This window comes from Pseudophryne corroboree, chromosome 2 (genome assembly GCF_028390025.1).
Source record: "Pseudophryne corroboree isolate aPseCor3 chromosome 2, aPseCor3.hap2, whole genome shotgun sequence".
Lineage (NCBI taxonomy): Eukaryota > Metazoa > Chordata > Amphibia > Anura > Myobatrachidae > Pseudophryne > Pseudophryne corroboree.
Window position 1 is genome coordinate 111,193,974 of NC_086445.1, and position 27,503 is coordinate 111,221,476.

Consider the following 27,503-nt stretch of genomic DNA (forward strand, 5'->3'; position numbering starts at 1 on the left):
GTGAACCTTGTGGGAGGCCAGACGTAGACCTAAGTCCAGGCCCTGTTGCAGGAAGGCCAACAGTTTGGCCGTGCTAAACTTGAAAACGTCATGATTGTGAGACGCACACCAAGTAAAGTAAGCATTCCAGACCCTATGGTAAATCCGAGCAGAAGCCGGCTTACGGGCCTTCAACATAGTTTGAACGACCGCCTCAGAAAAACCCTTGGCCCTCAGGACGGAAGCTTCAAAAGCCATGCCGTCAAAGCTCGACGGGCCAAGTCCTGGTAAACACAAAGGGCCCTGAACAAGGAGGTCTGGCCGTTGTGGAAGTAGAAGGGGACAAGAAGGTTGCCCACCGCAAACCGCAGGTACTGTTGATGAGAAACCGCAATAGGAATATGCAGTTGGACATCCTGTATGTCCAGGGAGACCATATAGTCCCCAGGCTCCATGGCCAGAACAATAGAGCGCAGAGATTCCATACGAAACTTGGAGACCCGCACATGCTTGTTCAAGGACTTCAGATTGAGAATGGGCCGCGAGGACCCGTTCGGTTTCGGGACTAGAAACAGCGTGGAATAGTACCCCTTGCCTCTCTGAGCCAGAGGCACCTGTACCACCACTCCTGTGACCAGGAGGGAATGTACCACTGAGTGCAACATGTTTGCTTTTGCCGGATCCAGAGGCACATCTGTCAGGCAAAACCGCTGCAGGGGACGATTATTGAAGGGTATGGCGTAACCTCGAGCGACGACTTCCCTCGCCCAGGCATCTGAAGTGGTCTTCAACCATTCCTGGGCAAAACCTAGAAGTCGGCCCCCCACCTTGGGATTCCCCAGAGGGAGGCCCGCCCAGTCATGTGGCAGGCTTGTCAGTTTTAGGAAGCTGGCTGACGGGCAGCCCAGGCACGCTTTGGTCTGGGCTTGTTTGGTCTGGAAGCACGAGCTTGCTTTGGGTACGCCTGACCTTTTGCTTTACCTGGAGTACGAAAGGGCAGAGGGAAAGTACTTTTAGCCTTCTGTGCGGAAGGAGCCGTACTAGGTAGGCTACCTGTTTTAGCCGTAGCCAGATCAGCCACAATCTTATTTAGGTCTTCTCCAAAGAGAATGTCTCCTGCTCCAGCAGTCCCAGGAACAGCCAGGCTCAAGCTGTAATGGCCGCTGAGCAGGAGTGAAGGAGAAGGAGGCAGCTCCAGGGCGGGAACATTGTAGAAATGGCGCCCTGGGTGCTGGGGGAAGGGGCCCCAGGTCCGGCCTGCTCTCCCTGCTGGCATTCCCACCGAGTGTGCAGGCAGAACTTAAAACAGGGGAATTGTATTAAATCCCCCTGACCTGTGCCCAAAATAATACCCTGGTGGCTAGTGGCGCAAGCTGGCCAATAATCAGTGCCCACGCCAGCGCGGCCCACCTCCCACGGCCGCGCTGGATCGCGGTAAAGGAACCCCTTACCTCCCCCTTGTCTGTGGCCCCGCAATCCCGGAGACGGCGGCGTGTGTGTGACTCAGTTAGGAAGAAGCCTTGGTCTCCGCTGCAGTGACCCGGCAACCCCGGCGTGGGAGTATACAGCGCCGCTGGGGGTGATGGAGCTGCATGCTGAAAAGTCTCTAAGACTTTACCAGCAGCAGCCCTTGCAGTCTTCAAACAGAATCTTCTGTTCAGATCTGTAAAATTACTTTGAAAAAACGCTGCTTAAGGCAGCCACCTGTAACGTGCCTGTATACTGCAAGGCACCAACTTACAAACTGAGCTCACTCGCATGGAGGCAGGGTTATAGAGGAGGCGACGCTGTGCATCTTGGGTACAGTCAAAAGCTTTGAGCCTGTTGGTGCCTCGGATCAAGATCCTACTCTACACCCCGAAGTATTTCCTTGTGGAGCCCAGTGTAACCTGCAGCAGAAATACATATAAATAGTGGACACTTCTCCACTACAAAACAGAGATCCTGTACTGCCAGTCATTTCAGTTTTCAACTACAATAATACTTTAAATATGTCCCTGGAGGTTAATAAAACCGTTCTATGGCCCTCATTCCGAGTTGTTCGCTCGCAAGGCGATTTTAGCAGAGTTACACACGCTAAGCCGCCGCCTACAGGGAGTGAATCTTAGCTTCTTAAAATTGCGAACGATGTATTCGCAATATTGCGATTACAAACTACTTAGCAGTTTCAGAGTAGCTTCAGACTTACTCGGCATCTGCGATCAGTTCACTGCTTGTCGTTCCTGGTTTGACGTCATAAACACACCCAGCGTTCGCCCAGACACTCCTCCGTTTCTCCAGCCACTCCCGCGTTTTTTCCGGAAACGGTAGCGTTTTTATCCACACGCCCATAAAACGCCGTGTTTCCGCCCAGTAACACCCATTTCCTGTCAATCACACTACGATCGCTGGAGCGAAGAAAAAGCCGTGAGTAAAAAAACTATCTTCATAGCAAAATTACTTGGCGCAGTCGCAGTGCGAACATTGCGCATGCGTACTAAGCAGAAAAACGCTGCGATGCGAAGAAAATTACCGAGCGAACGACTCAGAATGAGGGCCTATATTCATGATTTAAAAACAATATGTAAAAACATAACCGAAGACGACATAAAAGAAACACTCACAGCTTGGGCTTGCTTGATAAAATCTAGAATGTCCTCTTTTAGAGCCTGATGGATTTTTGCTGGACCCTTGTCATCCCATAGGCAAACTGCGTGTACGTCCCTGAAACATAAGGCAAAGTCCTACATAATACATCAGGTGAGGAGCAGCACAATTGCTACTTCGTGCATGAGGACATTGCGGAGGAAATAAGTGGAGACGTTAATGAAAAGAGGGAAACAAGCAAAAAGTACAAACATTTAGTGCTTACGTCGTATTCTTAAATATTTGCAATTATGATTAAAGGCGGTCTCCTGAAATATTACTGCCTTCCTTTCATCTGATCAACCCCCCTTAACAACTACTCAGGCTTCAGGGGCATTCCCCACTGCCCTGTGCTATACAGCGATAAATACTTTAATGACCACATCACTGTCACACGCAGCTTTGCCCCCACTAAACTATCGCTTCCAGGTGGACAGGTTGCTGCCACCAACAGCATCTGACAGACTGTTCTATCCCTACATAATGCACAATGGATGAGAATGAGGTGAAAGCAAACTATATAAACTCAGACCCAAATCACACACACTTTAAATTCACACTGAACCCAATTATACTAAACAGCATTTTAAAAAGGGACCATTTAATATTACAATACAGACATGCATCATACGTAATGGACAGGTGTGCGAGAGGCATGCTCAAAAGTATCTTTCTTTTTCGGAAAACCTTTTCCCACGGACACATTTCCAAAACATCATCAATGTCTTGGGGCAATATCTGATGACTTACGAGAACAGATCGAACCACTGCTGCTTTGTGACGGACTCCTGGCGTAAAAGTTTCAGAACTATCGGTCTCATGAAATCCCATTTGTCTTCAAACTGAAGGGAACCTTTATTCTGCAATAAAGAAAACACAACTATTACTAACTGTGCTGTCAGGATGACACATCGAGCAGCCGATCGGTAGGTGTATGTGGTTACTACATGTATGTGGTTGGTCAGTGCGGCAGCGGGGACGTGATGTGTCGGCCCAGTGTCTACCCAGCTTTAGTAACTGTTATATACAGTCTTTTCAAATTATTAAGAAACATATCTGATTAATTCTGGATAACCGTTTAGTTTTTATTAAATCAGAAAGCAGCATAAATGCCAACGGCCCATCTATCCAGGCTTTTACTCTATAGTCCATTACTCCCAACACAAGGTCTCCGTACCAATTATTATTCATCATGTACAATTAGGTCAATACTTCCTCAGACGTACCACCATGTTTGTATTGTTGTGCACTTAACTTTTCCTTCTGCTTCTCAGCATAGAAAGACCAGTGTTCGCAAATACGATTTTACCCGATAATGGACAGCAGTGACTCAAAAATAAAAAAACGTCGGGTCCCTCAGGACGCGCTGTGACGAATCAGCACACCATCCTGTGCTATCAGTTACTTTCATTCTCCAATGGCAGAGGAAGGGGAGGAGACCATGGATAATGTGATCTCCCGCACTCCCCTCACTCTCAGCTCCGCACGGGACCCAGAATCTCCATGCTGCTGAGTGTGGCTAGGGGGCTGTCATCTCCGGCCGGGCATGAAGCTGGTGACCTTACGCGGTGCCGCATCGGTAATTACAGGAGCCAGCAGAGTAAGCGGGGATCATGAGATGCCAGCGGTAGATGGTGGGACAGCAGGTGGCTGGGGGCACTAGCGCACACAGGGGAAGTGGGTGGTGTGCTGCTGCCGCCGCTCCAACAGTTTATTTCTTCAGATGCAGCCGCAACGCTACACTCGGGGCTTCAGACTCAAGGATTGCGGCAGGGGGCAGCCACGGAGGTACCGGGAAGCTGCTGCAGCGCACTCCTCAGCTCTACTCCGGACACAAGGGGGTATATTTACTAAGGTGGGAGTTTATTTAGAAATGGGATGTTGCCCATAGCAACCAATCAGATTCTAACTATTATCTTCTAGAAGCAGCTAGATAAATGTAAAGAGGAATCTGATTGGCTGCTATGTGCAACATCTCCACTTCTAAAAAAAACTCCCACCTTAGTAAATATACCCCAAGGTGAGAGTGCAGAGCTGGTGAGTGAAGCAGGTGGTGGCTGCAATGTGTAAGTGATCCTCTACCTGGCGCAAAGTGTATAACGTACTCTACCTGGTGCAATCTGTATAACGGCGTGCTCTACCTGGTGCAATCTGTATAACGGCGTGGTCTGCCTGGTGCAATGTGTATAACGTGCTCTACCTGGCGCATTGTGTATAACAGCGTGCTCTACCTGGCGCATTGTGTATAACGGCGTGCTCTACCTGGCGCATTGTGTATAACGCGCTCGACCTGGCGTATTGTGTATAACGCGCTCGACCTGGCGCAATGTGTATAACGTGCTCTACCTCAAGCAATGTGTAGAACGTGCTCTACCTTGCGCATTGTGTAGAACGTGCTCTACCTGGCGCAATGTGTAGAACGTGCTCTATTTGGCGCATTGTGTAGAACGTGCTCGACCTGGCGCATTGTGTAGAACGTGCTCGACCTGGCGCATTGTGTATAACGTGCTCGACCTGGCGCATTGTGTATAACGTGCTCGACCTGGCGCATTGTGTATAACGCGCTCGACCTGGCGCATTGTGTATAACGCGCTCGACCTGGCGCATTGTGTATAACGCGCTCGACCTGGCGCAATGTGTATAACGCGCTCTACCTTAAGCAATGTGTAGAACGTGCTCTACCTTGCGCATTGTGTAGAACGTGCTCTACCTGGCGCATTGTGTAGAACAGCGTGCTCTACCTGGCGCATTGTGTAGAACAGCGTGCTCTACCTGGTGCAATGTGTAGAACGTGCTCTATTTGGCACATTGTGTAGAACGTGCTCTACCTGGCGCATTGTGTAGAACGTGCTCTACCTGGTGCATTGTGTAGAACGGTGTGCTCCACCTGGCACATTGTGTAGAACGGCGTGCTCTACCTGGCGCATTGTGTAGAACGTGCTCTACCTGGTGCGTTGTGTAGAACGGCATGCTCTACCTGGCACATTGTGTATAATGGCGTGCTCTACATGGCGCATTGTGTATAACGGCGTGCTCTACCTGGCGCATTGTGTATAACGGCGTGCTCTACCTGGCACATTGTGTATAACGGCGTGCTCTACCTGGCACATTGTGTATAACGGCGTGCTCTACCTGGCACATTGTGTATAACGGCGTGCTCTACCTGGCGCATTGTGTATAACGCGCTCGACCTGGCGCATTGTGTATAACGCGCTCGACCTGGCGCATTGTGTATAACGCGCTCGACCTGGCGCATTGTGTATAACGCGCTCGACCTGGTGCAATGTGTATAACGTGCTCTACCTCAAGCAATGTGTAGAACGTGCTCTACCTTGCGCATTGTGTAGAACGTGCTCTACCTGGTGCATTGTGTAGAACAGCATGCTCTACCTGGCGCAATGTGTAGAACGTGCTCTATTTGGCGCATTGTGTAGAACGTGCTCTACCTGGCGCATTGTGTAGAACGTGCTCTACCTTGCGCATTGTGTAGAACGTGCTCTACCTGGCGCATTGTGTAGAACAGCGTGCTCTACCTGGCGCATTGTGTAGAACAGCGTGCTCTACCTGGCGCATTGTGTAGAACAGCGTGCTCTACCTGGCGCAATGTGTAGAATGTGCTCTATTTGGCGCATTGTGTAGAACGTGCTCTACCTGGCGCATTGTGTAGAACGTGCTCTACCTGGTGCATTGTGTAGAACGGTGTGCTCCACCTGGCGCATTGTGTAGAACGGCGTGCTCTACCTGGCGCATTGTGTAGAACGGCGTGCTCTACCTGGCGCATTGTGTAGAACATGCTCTATCTGGTACAATATGTGTAACGTGCTCTACCTGGCGCAATGTGTATAAGTGGCACTACGGTGTGGTGTGATGTAATGTTAATGGGCACCGCCTCTAGTTTAGGGTCTGGGAGGTGGAGCTTCAATTCACTTTCTGCCAAAGGGCACCAAAATGTCTAGTTACACAGCTCTGGTGCAGGGTGTCCTGCATGCTACACAGCCCCGCAGCATTGTCACCCCATCCCCCCCACCTTGCAACACTTTTGTAGTGTCCAAATAAGATTAAGATTAATAAAAACCTTCAATACGATGGGACCCAGAAAAGGACCGGTAGGACACCAATTTTTAAAAGTGAGGGGTCCCTGGGGGATGCAGTCAGTTTACCTCCAATCAAAATCCCGGCGTTCAAAATCCCGACACCAATTGACCGATGGTCAAAATCCTGACAAGGTCAAAATACCGACACGGAAAAATACCGACATTTAAAATACCGACAAAGTCAAAATACCGACATGTAAAATGCCGACAGGTCAAAATACCGACATGAGTTTTTCATGATTTTTTTAATTGAAACCAACTTATTCATACTTTACCATCCCAGTGGACCTGGAGGGGGAATATAATAGTGTGCCGAGCGCGAGGCACCGTGCCCGAAGCATGGTAAGCGCAGCGAGCCATGCGAGGGGACGCGGTACACTTTATATGGTGTCCATGTTGATTTATGTCGACATACACACAAAAAAACGTCAAAAAAATGCATGTCGGTATTTTGACCTGTCGGCATTTTACATGTCGGTATTTTGACCTTGTCGGTATTTTAAATGTCGGTATTTTGTCCGTGTCGGTATTTTGACCCTGTCGGTATTTTGACCATCGGTCAATTGGTGTCGGGATTTTGAACGTCGGTATTTTGATTGGAGGTATTTCATACCGATCCCGTCCCTGGGACCCACACGTTTTTTTGGGCTCAGCGCGATCACTGGAAAGACAATAGGGTCGATTCAATTCTCCGACAGTTGAATAGCGCCGGGAATTAGCTCCCGTCGCTATTCAATTCAGCTCATGTTAAGTCTGTGAATGCCCGTTCTCCCGGACTTAACGGGTTGATTTGTCGGGAGAGCGGGCATTCTCCGACAACTCCCTGGCGCGATGCCGATTCCCGACAGAATCAGCCTTGCGCCGGCCACGTGGCAAGCACTTTTGTCGGATTTCCTCTCGCATCCCCGGGGGTGAGAGAAGAATTCCCGACAATTGAGTGTCACTTGGCGCTGTATTGAATAGCACCGGGAGCCAATTCCCGGCGCTATTCAACTGTCGGAGAATTGAATCGACCCCGTTATGATGTTCACTCCTAAATGTAAATTGAAATATTGAGCCATCATTGAGGTCTGTTGGAAATCTTAGTTCAAACGCAACTGCTGGCTGCGTCTAGATAACAGAACAGTCTCTGTTTCCTGTGTCAATGGACACCTACCATTGAGATCAGTTATGTGTATAACAACAGCTGCTCCAAGAATGGAAGCAATAGGTTTATGTTTTATAAGCACGTATGGCCATGTTATTCTGGACATTAGTAAAATACTATTAGTATAACTAATTTTCATTGCTTGTTTGTCCTTTGCATCTCTGGCAAATAAGGTATATAATCTAAACGTTAACGAAACTCTACAGGATATTAGATGTGGGTTTATTTCGTAATTTTTTCAGAACTGTTCAGTAAACAGAGATAAACAAACATGCAGAGATCCCTCTGTATAGCCACATTTGTTTAGAGAAGTGACACTTGGCAGAGTGGAAAAATCTTATCACTAAATGGCAGAATATTTGGGGCGTGGCCATGGCGGCGAGAGACTAGGCAGCAGGATCGAGGAGCTCCCTGGATATTAATCCTGAATATATCCTGGGGCTCTTTCTGTGGCTTCCCCTCAGCTCCTCTACCGGCTAGCGGCATTGGGGAGGCGGCGGGCATCGCTGGAGGACCCTTGTGAGTGCTCCTGGCTCGGGCCAGCGGCAGCCTGGATCTCAGGCCTAGGCCGCCAGCAAGTCCCCGGCCGACCACGGCTTCCTGCGGCATCTGAGGTGAGCAGCACCCCACTCCTGCACCCCCAGGGTACCATACTGGCCCAATCCTGCTCCCCTGGTGCCAGATATTGAGAGTGCTGGATAAAAGAAGGGAGAGTATGTGTGCTAGGCGGCCATCTTGACTGCAGTTTCCAGTGTCCCTCTTCACTGCATGGAACGGTGTGTGTGAAGATAATATTGGGCTGGATGAATTGAGCTGGTCCCCGCTGCCCTGCCTTCTGCTGCTGGACTATCCTACACTATATATATATATATATATATATATATATGATGTGTGTGTGTCCCGATGACAGGGGGCAGTTCCCCGAAACGTTGAATTAAATCACCGCATTTGTTTCACCTATTTGGAAGTCCAGGAGTGCCTCTTTTGCAATTGGTATCTAGGGATCTGAGTGACCCATGGGAGAGCACCTTGGCCAGGTATTTACAAGCTATCCAGGGAGTGCCGGTTGTTGGAATATGGTGTGTGTGTGTGTGTGCGTGCGTGTGTGTGTATGTGTATATATATATATATATATATATATATATATATATGAATTTTCTTAATTTGCTTCTTTAATATGTTACTTTATACATGTTCTATCAAGGAAAACAATTTTAAAATCTATCCACTTGTTACTCGTGAAAAACAGCTTAGCCGTGTTTTGCATGTTGTGCCATATTTAGCAAAACACACACACATATATATATATACATACATACATACATACACCACTGGTTCCCTATGGTCCCCCCCTTCCCCCTTCTGTATTATTGCTGGATGTCCTGGACCCTGGTGTGCTGCTGATATTACATTCACCACCCACTGCTGTACTCCCTGACACTGAATATTAGGACTTTGAGCACTGCTGGGCCTTGATACGATGGTGAGGGGTGGCCAGAGCGCGGCCGCGGCTAAATTGGAAAGGTTTGCTCGACAGCCTGCTACCCAGCCGACGCAATCACCTCCTAAGCCCTCCCCTTCTACCAGAATCGATCCCCCAGCCGGGGCCGAATCAGGAGCGAACGTACAACCATCTGCTCCTTCCATTCAACAGGTCCTGGAGGCCATAGCGGCCAGCGAACAACGCCTGTCGGACAAAATGGAGGAGAAGGTACAGTACGATTTATCATTGCTGCGCCAGGAGGGTGGGCAAAACCGAAACGCGGGTCTCTAATCTGGAGGACCTCAGCGGCCCTCTGCAGCGTTCTGTGTCTGCGGTGACACAACAAGTCTCGACACTGCACACTAAACTCCTGGATATGGAGGGCCGACTTTGCAGAAACAATGTGAGGTTCGTGGGCCTACCTGAAAAGGAGGAGGGGGCACATCCCGAAGATTTCCTAGAGTCCTGGCTGAAAGACGCATACGTCGATGAATCCTTTAACTTCCCAGTTTGCGGTGGAGCGGGCTCTGCCCCTAGGCGCCCCTCCACGAACATTTATTGCTAAATTCTTGCACTATAAAAACCGGGACTCTGTCTTGCGCCTGGGGCGCACGAAGGGCCCCTTGCTTCGGAACGGAGTCCGGGTGTCGGCATTTCCGGACTTTGCAGCAGAAGTTCAAAAAGACCGGGCCCAGTTTCTTCCCATTAAGCGACGTCTTCGTGACCTGAATCTTCCCTACTCAATGCTGTTCCCCTCCATGGTTGCGTGTGGTGGCGGATGGGGAAACCAAGTTCTTCAGTTCTCCGAGGGAGGCGGCTGCCTGGTTGGACAGATATGCTCCAGGTGTCCGCCAACTGGCTCCAGACTGACACCAGGACTTCGTCCTACATGGGCCTACAATCTGCAAGTATAAGTCCGGGGAGCTTCCTTTTGTTTAGTGGTTCTGGACTTTGCTGAGAAGAGTTATATACGTATAAGGGTTTTGTGTTGGGGTTGTTTTGGATCTGTACGCCTAGAATAGCGTTGCCGTAGGTTTTCGAATCTCCGGGGGTAGAGTTGTGTTAGGGATATGTGTATGCCACAGTTCGGGGAGGTATACGGGGTGGGGGGTGGTTGTGGGGTTGCTGTAGGTTTCTCAGCAGTTTTTTGTTCCTTTTGTTAGTTTTTTGGTTTCTATATATTGGTTTTTCAGACAGTGAGGTGATGTTGTGCTATTTTATGGGGTTTGGCTTGGGAACCGGGGCCTGCGGACGATATGCATATGAGAGTGGAGCACCGTACGGGAGGGTAGATGCCCAGATAGCATTGATGATGGTACTTCCTCTTAGCCTTCTGGTATCTAGTGGAATATGCTGCGCTATAAAAGAAACTGTTAATAAATAAATAAATAAAATCTAGGAGTGATGTGTCCCAGTTGGTACATTGGCCGACATGTCTCCCTTAAAAATCTTGGCGTGGAATGTCCGGGGCATTAATAATAAAATAAAGCGATCCCTAGTATTTAAAATGATTAAGAAATATGGCACGGACATTATTTGCCTGAGCGAAACTCATTTAGAGGGTAATAGACTGTTGTCGCTCCGCAGGCCTTGGGTGGGTTGGGCGTATAATTCCTCGCACTCCTCCTCTTCCCGAGAGGTGACGGTCATGATAAAAAGGACTGTACAATTTCAGCTGATCACGGTAAATACGGATCCGTATGGTAGATACGTGTTTCTAGAATGTAAATTGTATTCTTCCTATTGTCTGTATATGTTCCTCCCCCATTCTCATATGATGTCCTGCAGAAGGCCGCCTCATTTATTGCTTCTTCCCCTCACACTCCTGTCATTTGTCTGGGGGATTTCAACAATGTGTTGGATGTCTCTCTGGACAGATGGAGGACACCTCGGGATTCACGGTCGGGGGGCAACCCGAATTTATCCAAATCTAAGTTTGCGGATTTTCTAGATAGTATGCAGTGGGTGGATGCTTGGAGGACTCGATATCCTACGCTTCGGCAATACTCCTGCTTCTCCAGTACGCACGGCTCCTTCTCCAGAATGGACCTAGCCCTGGTCTCACCTGAGCTCTTACCTAGTATAAAAGATGTCCACTACGAGGCACAGGGGGTGTCTGATCACTCCCCCCTGATGCTGTCTCTGGATGGGGAGTGCCAAAGGAGACAGTCATATTGGAGGTTGCATCCGTCTTGGTTGACCCAGCTGGGCGACTGCCCGGATTTAGCGCCCATGTGGGAAGGGTTTTTTGCGGATAATGTGGGCACGGCCCCGGTAGTTTGGGATACATTTAAAGCTTACTTACGCGGTACATTGATTGGCAAAATTGCTGCCTGCAAAGTGGCACGTAGGGCGACGGAGAGACAGCTCGAGTCTGAGTGCAGGGATCTGGAGACCCGCTATCTGGCCGAGGGGACCTCTGCGCTGAAGGCTCGCTGGCTGTTGGCTCAGGAGGCCTGGCTGGCTCACCTTTCTGACAAAAATGCACGCTCCCTCTTGTTTAGGGCTACTAATATATATATGCAGGCGGACAGACCGGGTAGTTTACTGGCCCATTTGGTGCATTATGACCGACCTGGGACTACGATAGCACAGATGTCTGGCCCGGACGGTTGCACGGTAGATAACACCCCTGACATTGCACAGATGTTCCTCTTATACTTTAGGGAGGTTTATGATACTCGGCTGACATGCTCCATGGAGGACTTAGACCTGTACCTGACAAAAATTCCCCTTTCTAAACTTTCCCCCGAGGATAGGGACGCTTTGGATGCGCCTTTGACTCTGGAGGAGGTGACGGCGGCGGTGGAGAGGTCTCCCAGTGGCAAGTCCCCGGGTAGTGACGGTATTCCCACGGAGCTGTATAAACAGTACATACAATTCTTTGGCCCTAAGTTGCATGAAATGTATGCTGATATATTTACCACTAATCACCTTCCTCCCTCAATGTCCGAGGCCGTCATAGTGCTCCCAAAACCCGGAAAGGACCCCAAACTTTTGGAGTCCTCCAGGCCGATCTCTCTCATCCCCACCGATGCCAAGATCCTGGCAAAAATTCTGGCGCTCGGGCTCAATTTAGTGATTGAATCTGTAATACATCCGGATCAATCCGGCTTCATCCCCGGGAAATCCACGTCCATTAATTTGCACAGGCTGTACACTATTTTGCAGGCTCCTCATGACTTCCCCTCAGACTCGGCTGTGGTCTCATTGGATGCGGCCAAGGCATTCAACAGCGTCGAGTGGCCTTACCTGTGGGGAGTCATGAGAAGCATGGGCTTTGGCCCTAATTTTTTACAATGGATCAAATTGCTATATCAAAATCCACGCGCCAGGGTCTTGGTCAACGGCTACATTTACTAATTTCCTTTGACACGGGGTACCAGACAGGGTTGCCCCCTTTCTCCTGCCTTGTTTGCCATGGCCATCGAGCCCTTTGCTTGCTTGGTTAGGTCGCCACATTGGGGGGAGTGGATAAGGGTACATGCACTGACAAAATAGCCCTTTAAGCGGATGACTTGTTGTTATTCCTCCATGATTACATGGTGGATATGCCTACTGTGTTGCAGGTCATAGAGACATTCGGTGGTTTTTCTGGTCTCCGCATAAACTGGTCCAAATCATTTATAATGCCCATTATGGGCTCTCCCCCTCAGGTCCCGAGGCTCTCTCTGCCGCTATGCTGGACAGGTCAGTTTAAGTACCTTGGGATCCAAGTTACTAATGACCCCTCGGACTTTATACCCTTGAATCTTGACCCACTTGTACAGCTGATTGTACGCAAGTCGAGAGCTTGGTGTAAACTCCCACTGACAACGACGGGTAGGGTTAGCCTCATTAAAATGGTAGTGTTGCCCAAACTATTGTATGTTCTCTTGCAATCCCCTGGGTACATCTTTCCAGCCTTCTTTAGGAAAATAAATAGTATCATTGCGTCCCTGATGTGGGCCAATAAAAGGGCTAGAATAAAATTAACTACCCTTACCAGACAAAAAGCTGATGGAGGCTTGGCCTTGCCTCACTTCCAACTGTATTACTACGCGGCTCAGTTGAAATATATCGGTATTTGGCTCAGAGGAGGGGACGAGGCTGGCTTATACTGGGTGTTCCTTAGGTGTTACTACCCGGATCTCTCCCCGGCGCAGGTCCTGGTGGGGAAGGGGGGGTCCTTCTAGATTCTCGTCTCCTATTGTCTTTCAGGCCATGAAGATCTGGCTAGCTTTGAAGAGTCTGCTCGGGTATGATGGTGTGGACCCAGATACTCCCCTTTGGCACTCCGCGTCGCTCCATGAACTGGGGTCTCTGGAGGGTGGGGAGGTATGGGCTCCGTATTCGATAACTTCAATGTCCCAGCTGTATAGTGATGGTTCATTGAAATCGTTTCAGCAATTAAAGGAGGAGTTTGGACTCCCGAACTCTTACTTTTACAGATTTTTACAGCTCAGGCACGCCTTGCAAGCACAGTTTGGAGACTCTCCCCCGGCGCTCCTCCCCTTCCCTATAAAAACCTTTCTACATTCACTGGGTCGAGTTAAGGTGACCCCCTTCACCTACTTGTACCTTCTTAAAACAATTCATGCAGACCAGCTCTCGAATCTTCGGGAGCGTTGGGAGTGTGACTTGGGCCCCATAGATGTGAAAGATTGGGAGGTTGCGCTAGGTAACTCAAGCCAGGTCACCAAATCATTATGGCTCCAACAGATGCAGCTCTTTATTTTGCACAGATCATATATGACGCCAAGTAGGCTGGCCAGATTTGGGGTCGGTAGTGTTGATGTTTGTCCCAAGTGCGGGGCTGCTGGAGGAACCTTCTGGCACCTTGCATGGGAATGTCCGTTACTGCAGGCTTTCTGGGCTCGGGTCGGGTCGATTCTGGAACACACGGGGATATCGAGAGGTTTGCTGACTCAAGAGATTTTGTATCTTGGGGGTGGGCAGTCCTGACTCTGGGTCTCGGTGGGAGGGCTTGTATGCCCGCAGTATGTGCGCTCTTGCTAAGGTGTGTATTGCGCGGGCATGGATGGCTCTGCATTCTCCCATGATATCTGCATATAAAGTTTTGGTAAATGATACTCTATTGAAAGACCGCTATGTATATATGAAAAATAATGCACTCACCAAACACGAGAAAATTCGGATTTAAAGGGCACTGGCCGTAACTGCGATGTGTTCTCTGGGCCCAGAGCTGCCAAGCCGGACCTCTCTCCCTCCTTTAATTTATTTTATTTATTTTGCTATTGTACCTCACCTCACACACTCGGGTAGTTTTAGGTTTGTGTTTGTTTTATGGGAGTTTTGTTTTGGGTTAGGGGGTTGTGGGTAGGGTGGCCAATCCCGGGATCGGGATCGGCGGGATCCCGGGATTTAGGCCCAAAAATGGCCGGGATTCAATCCCGGGATTGGAAGCTCCAATCCCGGGGATTGAGGGATCAGTGTTGAGCGTCCACAGGACGCTCAGACGCTGCCCGGCTTCCTCCTTCCGGGTCCCCAGCGCAGCGTGAGAGGTCACGCTGCGCTGTCAGAAGCCGCTAGCAACGATGTAAGGATGATCCCCGCCCGCCCGCCCGCCCTCCCTCGGTATATGGTAAGTTATATGTGCGGGGCGGGCGGGGCGGGGTGGGGCGAGGGGGCGGCCACCTATCTAAAAGCCAATCCCGGGTATCCCGGGATTGGCCATTTTTCAATCCCGATCCCCGGGATTGAAAAAATGGCCCGGGATTGGCTTCCCTAGTTGTGGGCTATATTTGGCCTGCTAGTTGGGGTATTTACAATAATGGTTCAGGGAGAAAACTTAAAATGTTAAGTATGTGGATCAAGATTTGTATACGGACTTCAGTAAATATGTATTTTGTGGGAAAAATGCAACTGGAACAGTATCTATTGGGAACGCCCATTGTATAAGCACACTGTTGGGGAGGTACATGGTTCAGTATATTGTATAATGCCAACTGTGTTTCCCAGCGTACACTGAAATGTCTGTACTATTAATTATTTTGTTGAATAAAAACACTATTCAAAAAAAACATGGCAGAATATTTGCTTGGCCCTATCAATATTTCATTCTGGAACAAATAATCTTTCATATATTGTGGTGCGCCTGTTTTACGCAATGAAAATTAGACAACATAATGCATTTTTAATACAGGTTGAGTATCCCTTATCCAAATATTCCGAAATATGGAATATTTTTAGTGAGACCGAGATAGTGAAACCTTTGTTTTTGGATGGCTCAATGTACACAAAGGTTGTTTAATACACAACGTCATTAAAAATAATAAGATTTTACTTACCGATAAATCTATTTCTCGGAGTCCGTAGTGGATGCTGGGGTTCCTGAAAGGACCATGGGGAATAGCGGCTCCGCAGGAGACAGGGCACAAAAAGTAAAGCTTTTCCGATCAGGTGGTGTGCACTGGCTCCTCCCCCTATGACCCTCCTCCAGACTCCAGTTAGGTACTGTGCCCGGACGAGCGTACACAATAAGGGAGGATTTTGAATCCCGGGTAAGACTCATACCAGCCACACCAATCACACCGTACAACTTGTGATCTAAACCCAGTTAACAGTATGATAACAGCGGAGCCTCTGAAAGATGGCTTCCTTTAACAATAACCCGAATTAGTTAACAATAACTATGTACAACTTATGCAGATAATCCGCACTTGGGATGGGCGCCCAGCATCCACTACGGACTCCGAGAAATAGATTTATCGGTAAGTAAAATCTTATTTTCTCTATCGTCCTAGTGGATGCTGGGGTTCCTGAAAGGACCATGGGGATTATACCAAAGCTCCCAAACGGGCGGGAGAGTGCGGATGACTCTGCAGCACCGAATGAGAGAACTCCAGGTCCTCCTTAGCCAGAGTATCAAATTTGTAAAATTTTACAAACGTGTTCTCCCCTGACCACGTAGCCGCTCGGCAAAGTTGTAATGCCGAGACCCCTCGGGCAGCCGCCCAAGATGAGCCCACCTTCCTTGTGGAGTGGGCCTTTACAGATTTAGGCTGTGGCAAGCCTGCCACAGAATGTGCAAGTTGGATTGTGCTACAGATCCAACGAGCAATCGTCTGCTTAGACGCAGGAGCACCCATCTTGTTGGGTGCATACAATATAAACAACGAGTCAGATTTTCTGACTCCAGCTGTCCTTGCAATATATATTTTTAATGCTCTGACAACGTCCAGTAACTTGGAGTCCTCCAAGTCACTTGTAGCCGCAGGCACTACAATAGGCTGGTTCAGATGAAATGCTGACACCACCTTAGGGAGAAAATGCGGACGAGTTCGCAGTTCTGCCCTGTCCGAATGGAAAATCAGATATGGGCTTTTGTAAGATAAAGCTGCCAATTCTGACACTCTCCTGGCAGAAGCCAGGGCTAGAAGCATGGTCACTTTCCATGTGAGATATTTCAAATCCACCTTTTTTAGTGGTTCAAACCAATGAGATTTTAGGAAGTCCAAAACCACATTTAGATCCCACGGTGCCACTGGAGGCACCACAGGAGGCTGTATATGCAGCACTCCCTTAACAAAGGTCTGGACTTCAGGGACTGAAGCCAATTCTTTTTGAAAGAAAATCGACAGGGCCGAAATTTGAACCTTAATAGATCCCAATTTGAGACCCATTGACAATCCTGATTGCAGGAAATGTAGGAATCGACCCAGTTGAAATTCCTCCGTCGGAGCACTCCGATCTTCGCACCACGCAACATATTTTCGCCAAATTCGGTGATAATGTTGCACGGTTACTTCCTTCCTTGCTTTAATCAAAGTAGGAATGACTTCTTCCGGCATGCCTCTTTCCTTTAGGATCCGGCGTTCAACCGCCATGCCGTCAAACGCAGCCGCGGTAAGTCTTGAAACAGACAGGGACCCTGCTGAAGCAAGTCCCTCCTTAGAGGTAGAGGCCACGGATCTTCCGTGATCATCTCTTGAAGTTCCGGGTACCAAGTCCTCCTTGGCCAATCCGGAACCACTAGTATCGTTCTTACGCCTCTTTGCCGTATAATTCTCAATACTTTTGGTATGAGAGGCAGAGGAGGAAACACATACACCGACTGGTACACCCAAGGCGTTACCAGCGCGTCCACAGCTATTGCCTGCGGATCTCTTGACCTGGCGCAATACCTGTCCAGTTTTTTGTTGAGGCGAGACGCCATCATGTCCACCATTGGTCTTTCCCAACGGGTTACCAGCATGTGGAAGACTTCTGGATGAAGTCCCCACTCTCCCGGGTGAAGATCGTGTCTGCTGAGGAAGTCTGCTTCCCAGTTGTCCACTCCCGGGATGAACACTGCTGACAGTGCTATCACATGATTCTCTGCCCAGCGAAGAATCCTTGCAGCTTCTGCCATTGCCCTCCTGCTTCTTGTGCCGCCCTGTCTGTTCACATGGGCGACTGCCGTGATGTTGTCCGACTGGATCAATACCGGTTTTCCCTGAAGCAGAGGTTCTGCCTGGTTTAGAGCATTGTATATTGCTCTTAGTTCCAGAATGTTTATGTGAAGAGACGTTTCCAGGCTCGTCCATACTCCCTGGAAGTTTCTTCCTTGTGTGACTGCTCCCCAGCCTCTCAGGCTGGCGTCCGTGGTCACCAGGATCCAATCCTGTATGCCGAATCTGCGGCCCTCCAATAGATGAGCACTCTGCAACCACCACAGAAGAGACACCCTTGTCCTTGGAGACAGGGTTATCCGTAGGTGCATCTGAAGATGCGACCCTGACCATTTGTCCAACAGATCCCTTTGGAAAATTCTTGCGTGGAATCTGCCGAATGGAATCGCTTCGTAAGAAGCCACCATTTTTCCCAGGACTCTTGTGCATTGATGTACAGACACCTTTCCTGGTTTTAGGAGGTTCCTGACAAGCTCGGATAACTCCTTGGCTTTTTCCTCCGGGAGAAAAACCTTTTTCTGAACCGTGTCCAGAATCATCCCTAGGAACAGCAGACGAGTTGTCGGCATTAACTGGGATTTTGGAATATTCAGAATCCACCCGTGCTGTTTTAGCACTTCTTGAGACAGTGCTAATCCCATCTCTAGCTGTTCTCTGGACCTCGCCCTTATTAGGAGATCGTCCAAGTATGGGATAATTAATACGCCTTTTCTTCGAAGAAGAATCATCATCTCGGCCATTACCTTTGTAAAGATCCGAGGTGCCGTGGACAATCCGAACGGCAGCGTCTGAAACTGATAGTGACAGTTTTGTACAACGAACCTGAGGTACCCCTGGTGTGAGGGGTAAATTGGAACGTGGAGATACGCATCCTTGATGTCCAAGGATACCATAAAGTTCCCCTCTTCCAGGTTCGCTATCACTGCTCTGAGTGACTCCATTTTGAACTTGAACTTCTTTATGTACAGGTTCAAGGACTTCAGATTTAGAATAGGCCTTACCGAGCCATCCGGCTTCGGTACCACAAAAAGAGTGGAATAATACCCCTTCCCTTGTTGCAGAAGAGGTACCTTGACTATCACCTGCTGAGAGTACAGCTTGTGAATGGCTTCCAACACCGTCTCCCTTTCGGAGGGGGACGTTGGTAAAGCAGACCTCAGGAAACGGCGAGGTGGATCTGTCTCTAATTCCAACCTGTATCCCTGAGATATTATCTGCAGGATCCAGGGATCTACTTGCGAGTGAGCCCACTGCGCGCTGTAATTTTTGAGACGACCGCCCACCGTCCCCGAGTCCGCTTGAGAAGCCCCAGCGTCATGCTGAGGCTTTTGTAGAAGCCGGGGAGGGCTTCTGATCCTGGGAAGGAGCTGCGTGTTGCTGTCTCTTCCCTCGACCTTTGCCTCGTGGCAAATATGAATAGCCCTTTGCTCTCTTATTTTTAAAGGAACGAAAGGGCTGCGGTTGAAAAGTCGGTGCCTTTTTCTGTTGGGGAGTGACTTGAGGTAGAAAGGTGGATTTCCCGGCTGTAGCCGTGGCCACCAAATCTGATAGACCGACTCCAAATAACTCCTCCCCTTTATACGGCAAAACTTCCATATGCCGTTTTGAATCCGCATCGCCTGTCCACTGTCGCGTCCATAAAGCTCTTCTGGCCGAAATGGACATAGCACTTACCCGTGATGCCAGTGTGCATATATCCCTCTGTGCATCACGCATATAAAGAAATGCATCCTTTATTTGTTCTAACGACAGTAGAATATTGTCCCTGTCCAGGGTATCAATATTTTCAATCAGGGATTCTGACCAAACTACCCCCGCACTGCCCATCCAGGCAGTTGCTACAGCTGGTCGTAGTATAACACCTGCATGTGTGTATATACTTTTTTGGATATTTTCCATCCTCCTATCTGATGGATCTTTAAGTGCGGCCGTCTCAGGAGAGGGTAACGCCACTTGTTTAGATAAGCGTGTTAGCGCCTTGTCCACCCTAGGAGGTGTTTCCCAGCGCTCCCTAACCTCTGGCGGGAAAGGGTATAATGCCAATAATTTCTTTGAAATTATCAGCTTTTTATCAGGGGCAACCCACGCTTCATTACACACGTCATTTAGTTCTTCTGATTCAGGAAAAACTATAGGTAGTTTTTTCATACCCCACATAATACCCTGTTTAGTGGTACCTGTAGTATCAGCTAAATGTAACGCCTCCTTCATTGCCAAAATCATATAACGTGTGGCCCTACTGGAAAATACGGTTGATTCGTCACCGTCACCACTGGAGTCATCGCCTGTGTCTGGGTCTGTGTCGACCGACTGAGGCAAAGGGCGTTTCACAGCCCCTGACGGTGTTTGAGTCGCCTGGACAGGCACTAATTGATTGTCCGGCCGTCTCATGTCGTCAAACGACTGCTTTAGCGTGTTGACACTATCCCGTAGTTCCATAAATAAAGGCATCCATTCTGGTGTCGACCCCCTAGGAGGTGACATCCCCATATTTGGCAATTGCTCCGCCTCCACACCAATATCGTCCTCATACATGTCGACACACACGTACCGACACACAGCAGACACACAGGGAATGCTCCTAATGAAGACAGGACCCACTAGCCCTTTGGGGAGACAGAGGGAGAGTTTGCCAGCACACACCAAAAGCGCTATATATATATCAGGGATAGCCTTATAATAAGTGCTCCCCTATAGCTGCTTTGTTATATAAAAATATCGCCATAAATTTGCCCCCCCTCTCTGTTTTACCCTGTTTCTGTAGTGCAGTGCAGGGGAGAGACCTGGGAGCCGTCCTGACCAGCGGAGCTGTGAGAGGAAATGGCGCCGTGTGCTGAGGAGATAGGCCCCGCCCCTTTTCCGGCGGGCTCGTCTCCCGCTATTTTGAGAAATCAGGCAGGGGTTAAATATCTCCATATAGCCTCTAGGGCTATATGTGAGGTATTTTTAGCCTTTATAGGTACTCATTTTGCCTCCCAGGGCGCCCCCCTCCCAGCGCCCTGCACCCTCAGTGACTGCCGTGTGAAGTGTGCTGAGAGGAAAATGGCGCACAGCTGCAGTGCTGTGCGCTACCTTTAGAAGACTGCAGGAGTCTTCAGCCGCCGATTCTGGACCTCTTCTGTCTTCAGCATCTGCAAGGGGGCCGGCGGCGCGGCTCCGGTGACCATCCAGGCTGTACCTGTGATCGTCCCTCTGGAGCTTGATGTCCAGTAGCCAAGAAGCCAATCCATCCTGCACGCAGGTGAGTTGACTCCTTCTCCCCTCAGTCCCTCGCTGCAGTGATCCTGTTGCCAGCAGGAATCACTGTAACATAAAAAACCTAGCTAAACTTTCTCTAAGCAGCTCTTTAGGAGAGCCACCTAGATTGCACCCTTCTCGGCCGGGCACAAAAATCTAACTGGAGTCTGGAGGAGGGTCATAGGGGGAGGAGCCAGTGCACACCACCTGATCGGAAAAGCTTTACTTTTTGTGCCCTGTCTCCTGCGGAGCCGCTATTCCCCATGGTCCTTTCAGGAACCCCAGCATCCACTAGGACGATAGAGAAATTGTATTAACACGCATTGCTTTGTAAGCCACTGGAAAGGTTCACACGATCTGGGGGCAAACTATGTAATCATATATTCAATTCTGCCGAATTACTGATAGCAGCTCACTGGAAACAATCAGCTGCTCCACCTTTACAAGCGGTAATTAACTACATTTGGTTTGTAGCCTCAATGGAATATATAACTGCCCTGCTCCACGACTCAGTAAATAAATTCTCTGAAGTATGGAGCCCTTGGTACCAATACTTTCAGAGACAATTGCCTTGCAACTTATAGGCCCATTCGCTACTCTCGCTGCAGGTTCGTCCCTTTAATATCTTGTAAAGTCTGGATTGTGCACATTATTCTCATATTAGTATACCCGCTTTTTATTTCCTTCTCCTTTTTTACCCCTTTACCCTTCCCCCCTTCCTTACATCTTCTGATGCGAGCTGTACTTTTTAATCTGATCTATATGTTAACAAAATAAAATAAAAATCAACGTGGACTTACCAAAAGTTTGTGTGTGGATCTAAAGTTTATTCTGCAACATTTCTTGGAATATACATTGAAATATTGTAGTGGATGTTGTAAATATTGTTGTATTTTCCACTTTTCAAATTAAAGAGAAAAAAAAACAGGATTTTGATACCTACCGGTAAATCCTTTTCTCCTAGTCCGTAGAGGATGCTGGGGTCCACTTCATGACCATGGGGTATAGATGGGTCCGCAGGAGCCATGGGAACTCTTAAGACTTTTCAATGGGTGTGAACTGGCTCCTCCCTCTATGCCCCTCCTCCAGACCTCAGTTATAGGAACTGTGCCCAGGGAGACGGACATTTAGAGTAAAGAATTTACTTTAATACTAGTGGTGAGATACATACCAGCTCACACCTCAACCATACCGCACAACATGGCATTCAACATCACACACGCCAACAGGCATGAACTTATTACAGCAACATGCTGAAACTAATATAACACAACTTGTGTAACTGTAATAACAAAACTGCAGGTAAAAGTACGCACTGGGACGGGCGCCCAGCATCCTCTACGGACTAGGAGAAAAGGATTTACAAGTAGGTATCAAAATCCTGTTTTCTCATACGTCCTAGAGGATGCTGGGGTCCACTTCATGACCATGGGGTTTATACCAAAGCTCCAGTATGGGCGAGAGAGTGCGAATGACTCTGCGGCACCGATTGACCGAACTTGAGGTCTTCATCGGCCAAGGTGTCAAACTTGTAGAATTTTGCAAATGTGTTTGACCCCGACCAAGTAGCTGCTCGGTAAAGTTGCAATGCCGAGACCCCCGGGCAGCCGCTCAGGATGAGCCCACCTTCCTAGTGGAATGGGCCTTCACCGATGTCGGTAACGGCAATCCAGATGTAGTATGAGCGTGCTGAATCGTACCTCTGATCCAACGCGCAATAGTCTGCTTGGAAGCAGGACACCAAATCTTGTTGGGAGCATACAGGACAAATAGAGCCTCTGTTTTCCGTATCCGAGCTGTTCTAGCGACATAAATCTTCAAAACTCTAACCACATCTAGAGACTTTGACTCAGTGAACGTGTCAGTAGCACCACAATAGGTTGGTTTATGTGGAAAGATGAAACCACCTTCGGAAAAAAAAGGTTGACGAGTTCTCAACTCTGCCCTATCTTCATGGAAGATCAGGTAAGGGCTCTTGTGAAACAAGGCCCCTAATTCAGACACCCGCCGTGCGGATGCCAATGCCAAAAGCATCACCACTTTCCAAGTGAGAAACTTCAACTCTATCTCTTGTAGAGGCTCAAACCAATCCGATTGAAGGAACTGCAACACCACATTAAGGTCCCATGGTGCCATTGGAGGCACAAATGGAGGCTGGATGTGCAGAACCCCTTTCACGAAGGTCTGAACCTCTGGAAGAGAGGCCAATTGTTTTTGGAAGAACACTGACAAGGCCGAAATCTGGACCTTGATTGACCCCAATCGGAGGCCCGCCTCCACACCAGCCTGTAGAAAATGGAGAAAACGTCCCAACTGAAACTCTTCCATAGGAGCCTTCTTGGATTCACACCAAGACACATATTTTCTCCAAATACGATGGTAATGTTTCGACTTTACTCCTTTCCTGGCCTGAATAAGGGTGGGGATTACTTCCTTGGGAATACCCTTTCAGGCTAGGATCCGGTGCCCAACAGCCATGCCGTCAAACATAGCCGCGGTAAGTCTTGATACATGCACGGCCCCTGCTGCAGCAGGTCCTCACGAAGAGGAAGAGGCCGAGGATGTTCTATGAGCAACTCCTGAAGATCTGGGTACCAAGCCCTCCTTGGCCAGTCTGGGGCAATGAAGATTGCTCTAACCCTTGTTCTTCTTATGATCATGAGAACTTTTGGGATTAGCGGTAGTGGAGGGAAGACATACACTGACCGGAATACCCACTGGGTCACTAGCGCATCCACTGCTATTGCTTGAGGGTCTCTCGACCTGGAACAATATTTCTGAAGCTTCTTGTTGAGACGAGATGCCATCATGTCTACTTGAGGAACTCCCCAAAGACTTGTCATCTCTGCGAAGACTTCTTGGTGGAGGGCCCATTCTCCTGGATGGAGATCGTGTCTGCTGAGGATGTCTGCTTCCCAGTTGTCTACTCCCGGAATGAAAAATTGCCGACAGAGCCTTTACATGTCTTTCTGCCCAGAGGAGGATCTTCGTCACCTCTGCCATTGCCGCTCTGCTTTTCGTTCCGCCCTGCCTGTTTATGTACGCGACTGCTGTTACATTGTCCGACTGGATCTGCACGGGATGATCTTGAAGAAGATGTACCGCTTGTTGAAGGCCGTTGTAAATGGCTCTCAATTTCAGCACGTTTATGTGAAGACAGGCTTGCTGACTTGACCATTTTCCTTGGAAGCTTTTCCCCTGAGTGACAGCTCCCCAGCCTAGGAGGCATGCATCCGTGGTTACCAGGACCCAGTCCTGAATTCCGAACCTGGGTCCCTCTAGTAGGTGAGAACTGTGTAGCCACCACAGGAGCGAAATCCTGGCTTTTGACGACAGGATTATCTTCCGGTGCATGTGTAGGTGGGATCCCGACCACTTGTCCAACAGGTCCCACTAGAAAACTCTGGCATGGAACCTGCCAAACTGTATGGCCTCGTAGGCCGCCACCATCTTCCCCAACAATCGAATGCACTGATGAATCGACACACTTGATGGTTTCAATATCTGTTTTACCACTTTCTGGATTTCCAGAGCCTTTTCCACTGGAAGAAATACTCTCTGAACTTTTGTGTCCAGAATCATCCAGAGAAAAGACAATCTTGTCGTCGTTCCAACTGTGACTTTGGATAATTTATGATCCAACCGTGTTTTTGGAGTATTGACAGGGAGAGTGTGATGTTTTGTAACAACTGCTCCCTGGATCTCGCCTTTATCAGGAGATTGTCTAGATAAGGAATTATATTGACTCCTTTTTGACGCAGGAGAACCATCATCTCCGCCATCAAATTGGTGAATACCCTCGGCGCCGTGGAGAGACCGAAAAGGTAACGTCTGGAATTTGTAATGGCAATCCTGAACCGCGAATCTCAAATAAGCCTGGTGAGGAGGATAAATGGGAACATGCAGGTAAGCATCCTTTATGTCTACAGACACCATGTAGTCCCCCTCCTCCAGACTGGAAATCACTGCCCTCAGTGATTCCATTTTGAACTTGAATAGTTTCAAGTAGAGATTCAGATTTTTTAGGTTTAGGATCGGTCTGACCGAGCTGTCCGGCTTCGGAACCACAAAAAGGCTTGAATAAAACCCCTCCCCTTGTTGTGACAAAGGTACCAGGACTATGACCTGATCCTGACATAATTTTTGGATTGCCGCTGTTACTGCTTCCCTTTCTGGAAGTGAAGCTGGCAAGGTCGATTTGAAAAATCGGCATGGGGAAACGTCTTGAAACTCCAGCTTGTATCCCTGGGATACTATCTGCAGAACCCAGGGATCCAGGCCAGACAGAATCCAACCTTGGCTGAACAGTTTGAGACGTGCCCCCACCCGAGCGGCCTCCCACAAAGGAGCCCCAGCGTCATGCTGAAGATTTGGCAGAAGTAGGGGTAGACTTCTGCTCCTGGGAACCTGAAGCGCTGTGGACTTCTTTCCCTTTCCCCTTCCTGCAAAGAAGGGGGAACTGCTCGCTTTTTGGTATTTATTGGGCCGAAAGGACTGCATGTGCGGGTGATATGTCTTTTTTGCCGGTGCAGGCGCAGAGGGCAAAAATGTCGACTTACCTGCGGTAGTTGCCGAGACTAACGCATCCAGTCCATCGCCAAATAAGGCCTCACCTTTATATGGGAGAGCCTCCATATTTCTTTTGGAATCTGCATCCGCGTTCCACTGACGAATCCACAACGCCCGCCGAGCCGATACTGCCATGGTAGCGGCTTGTGAACTCAAGAGTCCAATATCTTTCATCGCTTCTAGCATGTATGCAGCAGCGTCTTTGATATTCCCTAACTTAAGGAGTATCTCATCTTTATCAATCGTGTCAATTTCTGATGACACGTTTTCGGACCATTTTTCAATAGCGCGACTCACCCACGCGCAAGCAATTGACGGCCTGAGCAGCGTACCATTGGCAACATAAATGGATTTCCATGTAGTCTCCATTTTGCAGTCTGCTGGCTCCTTTAGTGAAGCCGTGCCAGGTGCAGGGAGAATTACCTTCTTTGTCAACCTGGACAGAGCACTGTCTAACACAGGGGGTGACTCCCATTTTTTCCTGTCCTCCACCGGGAAAGGATAAGCTATCCGAATTCTCTTGGGAATACGAAATTTCTTTTCGGGATACACCCACATCCCTTCAAAGAGAGTATTAAACTCGTGGGAAGGAGGGAAAGTGACCTTGGATTTCTTTTCTTTATAGAAATAAGCCTTCTCTTGAGGTACAGGAGTGGCTTCCGTGACTTCCAGAACTTCCCTTATAGCTACAATAATATATTGTATATTTTTTGCCAATTTATGATCTATTTCTCTATCGTCGACACAAGAATCAGTGTCCGTGTCGGTATCAGTATTCACAATATTAGCAAATGGTCTCTTATGTGACCCAGAGGGGTCGCCTGCGGATGAAAGAACAGAGCCCTGAAAAATCACATCCTCCACAGATTTTCTCCAGCACTCAGCATGAGATTCAGACTTATCTAATCTCCTATTGATATGATGCATACTATCACGTATTTCTTTCACCCATGCAGGCTCTTCGTGTGCCGGCAGTGCCACCACATTACAACTGTATGTCCCTAAAATGCCTTCCTCCGGGGAGGAACTCCCTGCCTCAGACATGTCTTACACACGTGTACAACACACACTCACAGACACACTGGGACTTATAGGGGACAGACTCACAGTAAAATCTGTCAGAGGTACACAGTTTAGGAGCAGCCAGTTCACAACCCAGCGCCAAAGAAAAAATCCCCATGCCGCGTACTTTGTACACAGAGACAAAATCCCTGTGTCGCGTACTCCGTACACAGAAACCTTTAAGCGCTATTATATTGAGCGCAATATGTATTAGCACCCGGGCCCCCCTTTTTTCACCCTGATACTTGTTCAGAAGTGGAGGACCAGCTTCTTCTCTGCAGTCTGTGAATGAGAGAAAATGGTGCTGAACAGTGTGCTGGCTGCCTGAGGAGGAAGCTCCGCCCCCGCAATGGCACGTTTCTCCTCAGAGATTTTTCACATAATATTTATACTGGCGGGGGTAGGGCTGTGCCTTGGCATCTTATGCCCCCTTTTATCCAGTTTACGAGGTTATTTGCTGCTAAGGGCGCCCCCCCCCCCAGCACCCTGCACCCTACAGTGCCTGTGTATGTGTGGGCAGCAATGGCGTGCTGTGCTCCCGCCAGCCGCGCGGTACCTCAGCCGTCACTTTGCTTGATTGAAGATCTGTGTTCATACACTCACCTGTCTTCTGACTTCTGGCTCTGTGAGGGGGGTGATGGCGTGCTGTGGGAGTGAGCATCTAGACATGGCTAGCGTTCAGTTCCCTTCAGGAGCTAATGGTGTCCTGTCAGCTAGAAGCAGAGCCATGAAACTCTTTAGGAAGTTGGTTCCCACTTCTGCCCCCTCAGTCCCACGAAGCAGGGAGACTGTTGCCAGCAGTTCTCCCTGAAAATAAAAAACCTATCATAAGTCTTTTTAGAGAAACTCAGTAGAGCTCCTCAGAGTGCATCCAGTCTGCCTGGGCACATTTCTAAAACTGAGGTCTGGAGGAG

The 27,503-nt window shown here is 48.8% G+C and overlaps 1 protein-coding gene across 1 annotated transcript in view; it reads right to left on the reverse strand.

Annotated features, from left to right (window-relative positions):
• The window catches only part of CUL5 (cullin 5), a 190,852-nt gene that overhangs the window by 105,585 nt on the left and 57,764 nt on the right, over positions 1-27,503 (reverse strand). Inside the window, exons 2-3 of the mRNA XM_063951611.1 lie at positions 3,355-3,464; positions 2,583-2,682 (exon numbers count right to left, since the gene is read on the reverse strand). Of these exons, the coding sequence (XP_063807681.1) occupies positions 2,583-2,682; positions 3,355-3,464 (210 nt within the window). The remainder of the gene's footprint in view (positions 1-2,582; positions 2,683-3,354; positions 3,465-27,503) is intronic.